Source organism: Alligator sinensis, unplaced genomic scaffold, assembly GCF_000455745.1.
Source record: "Alligator sinensis unplaced genomic scaffold, ASM45574v1 scaffold551_1, whole genome shotgun sequence".
NCBI lineage: Eukaryota > Metazoa > Chordata > Crocodylia > Alligatoridae > Alligator > Alligator sinensis.
Window position 1 is genome coordinate 596,372 of NW_005842526.1, and position 2,014 is coordinate 598,385.

The 2,014-nt window shown below is 48.7% G+C and overlaps 1 protein-coding gene across 1 annotated transcript in view; it reads left to right on the forward strand.

Moving 5' to 3' along the window:
* SLC4A8 (solute carrier family 4 member 8) overlaps nucleotides 1-2,014 on the forward strand; it is a 31,141-nt gene that overhangs the window by 25,328 nt on the left and 3,799 nt on the right. The window contains exons 15-18 of the mRNA XM_025213389.1: nucleotides 1-148; nucleotides 485-598; nucleotides 798-959; nucleotides 1,362-1,613. The exon at nucleotides 1-148 is cut by the window's left edge and continues 14 nt beyond it. Coding sequence (XP_025069174.1) covers nucleotides 1-148; nucleotides 485-598; nucleotides 798-959; nucleotides 1,362-1,613 — 676 coding nt within the window. The remainder of the gene's footprint in view (nucleotides 149-484; nucleotides 599-797; nucleotides 960-1,361; nucleotides 1,614-2,014) is intronic.

Below are 2,014 nucleotides of genomic sequence, written 5' to 3' on the forward strand. Positions count from 1 at the left end.
GCACGGAGAATTTATTGGCTCTGCGTGTGGAGAGCACGGCCCGTACACACCCGATGTCCTCTTCTGGTCCTGCATCCTCTTCTTCACCACCTTCATCCTGTCGGGCTCCCTGAAGATGTTTAAAACCAGCCACTATTTCCCAACAAAAGTAGGTAGAAGATGGTGACTAACCACCAGTCCTATCTGTGCTCCGAGGCTAGTATGGTAGTACTAAGAAGTGTTTACTGCCCTATATCCCAGCGCTGTGTGGACTGGTGAATTTTTCCATAGTCTTTCATGGGGGTATTTGTTTGGGTTTGTCATGTCTCCATCTTGAGCTATGAACAGGGCTCCCCAGCTACCCACGGGGCATCAAGACCAAGGACTTGATGCATTACTTCCTAGCTCAAGAGGGAACACTATGGAAGTTGCAGTCCAAGCCTACATAGGGAACTGCTTTGCCTTGATACAGTTTGCCAAACACTCCTCTGCTTTCTCCTGCCAGGTGCGTGCCATGATAAGCGACTTTGCTGTTTTCTTCACTATCGCCATTATGGTGGCTATTGACTTTTTAATTGGGATCCCATCGCCTAAGCTGCAAGTTCCCCATGTCTTCAAGGTAATCACGTGGTTTGATATACAACCGGTTTGACTGCTCATTCAGTACGCTGTAACGGCATTTTGAAACCAGGTTGCTGTGTGTCAGGAAAAGCAGAGCGGTGTGTCGGATGGGCAGGGGTGGAGGGGTGTTGCTCTGAAAATCACAACCCCTGGGACTGTCTCTCCCTGCGCTGTTTCACCCGTGTACTTTGCTGCAGCCGACAAGAGATGACCGTGGTTGGATTATTAGCCCAATTGGACCAAATCCCTGGTGGACAGTGCTGGCTGCTATCATACCCGCCCTCCTCTGCACCATCCTGATATTCATGGACCAGCAAATCACTGCTGTTATCGTGAACAGAAAAGAGCATAAACTCAAGGTAAGAGGGGTTTAGAAGTGACCTGGCTTTCCGTTCCCTTCCCGTCATGCTGTCATTTACCCAGTGCACAATGAGAGTGAAATGCCACCAAATCAGAGTGACGGCAGCGTGCGCTGGCTTCTCACGCATTTGCAATGCTTCAGGAAAGCATTAAGCACGTGCTTAACTGGAAGCCAGTGTTCAACTGTTTTTCTGAAGGCCGACAGAGATGGTCGTAATCGCCTCTTCTTCTGGCCTTAGTTCATAGGTGAAATAATTGAAGTTGATTCAAAAGGATCCACAGTTGATTAAAAAGAAAAAGCCAATGGCTGTCAGTGGAGGCAAGATTCGAATCCTACGGATCTGCTTCCAAAGACCGTTTCGGTATCTCATGCCTGTGTCTTGGATTTTGCTCCCTTCCAGAAAGGATGTGGTTACCACCTAGATCTACTAATGGTGGCGGTCATGCTTGGCGTGTGCTCTGTGATGGGGCTACCCTGGTTTGTAGCGGCGACAGTTCTGTCCATCACCCATGTGAATAGCCTCAAACTGGAGTCAGGCTGCTCTGCTCCAGGAGAACAACCGAAGTTTCTGGGCATACGAGAGCAAAGGGTTACAGGCCTCATGATCTTTGTGCTTATGGGCTGTTCTGTCTTCATGACGTCCGTGTTAAAGGTAAGAGGCAGGAGCAGAATATCCCAGGGTTCGATTGCAGACACTCAGCACGGGATTAGCCCATGAATCTCACTGCCACATGATGCCAAGAGCTGTTTTGCTTGTACACCCCTCGCCACTACCTTGCTTGCCAGGGAATGATAGAGTTGGCACAGAAATGCCATTTGCCCTTTCAGACGGGTTTTTACGTGTGGATTCTGTCATCTGCACGTGTCGAGGGTGGCGTGAAAAAAATGAAGTGTGCAAAAATGACACTTGTTTTCAGTGTCATTGCTTGCTGTGTACCTACATAACCTTGGTAAAACAGGCTACTCGTCTCGTACCTCATTCTTGGAAACCACTGAATTGTGTTTGGTGAAACTTTCCTAAAACTTCACCTGAGGCAGAGACCTCACACAGGG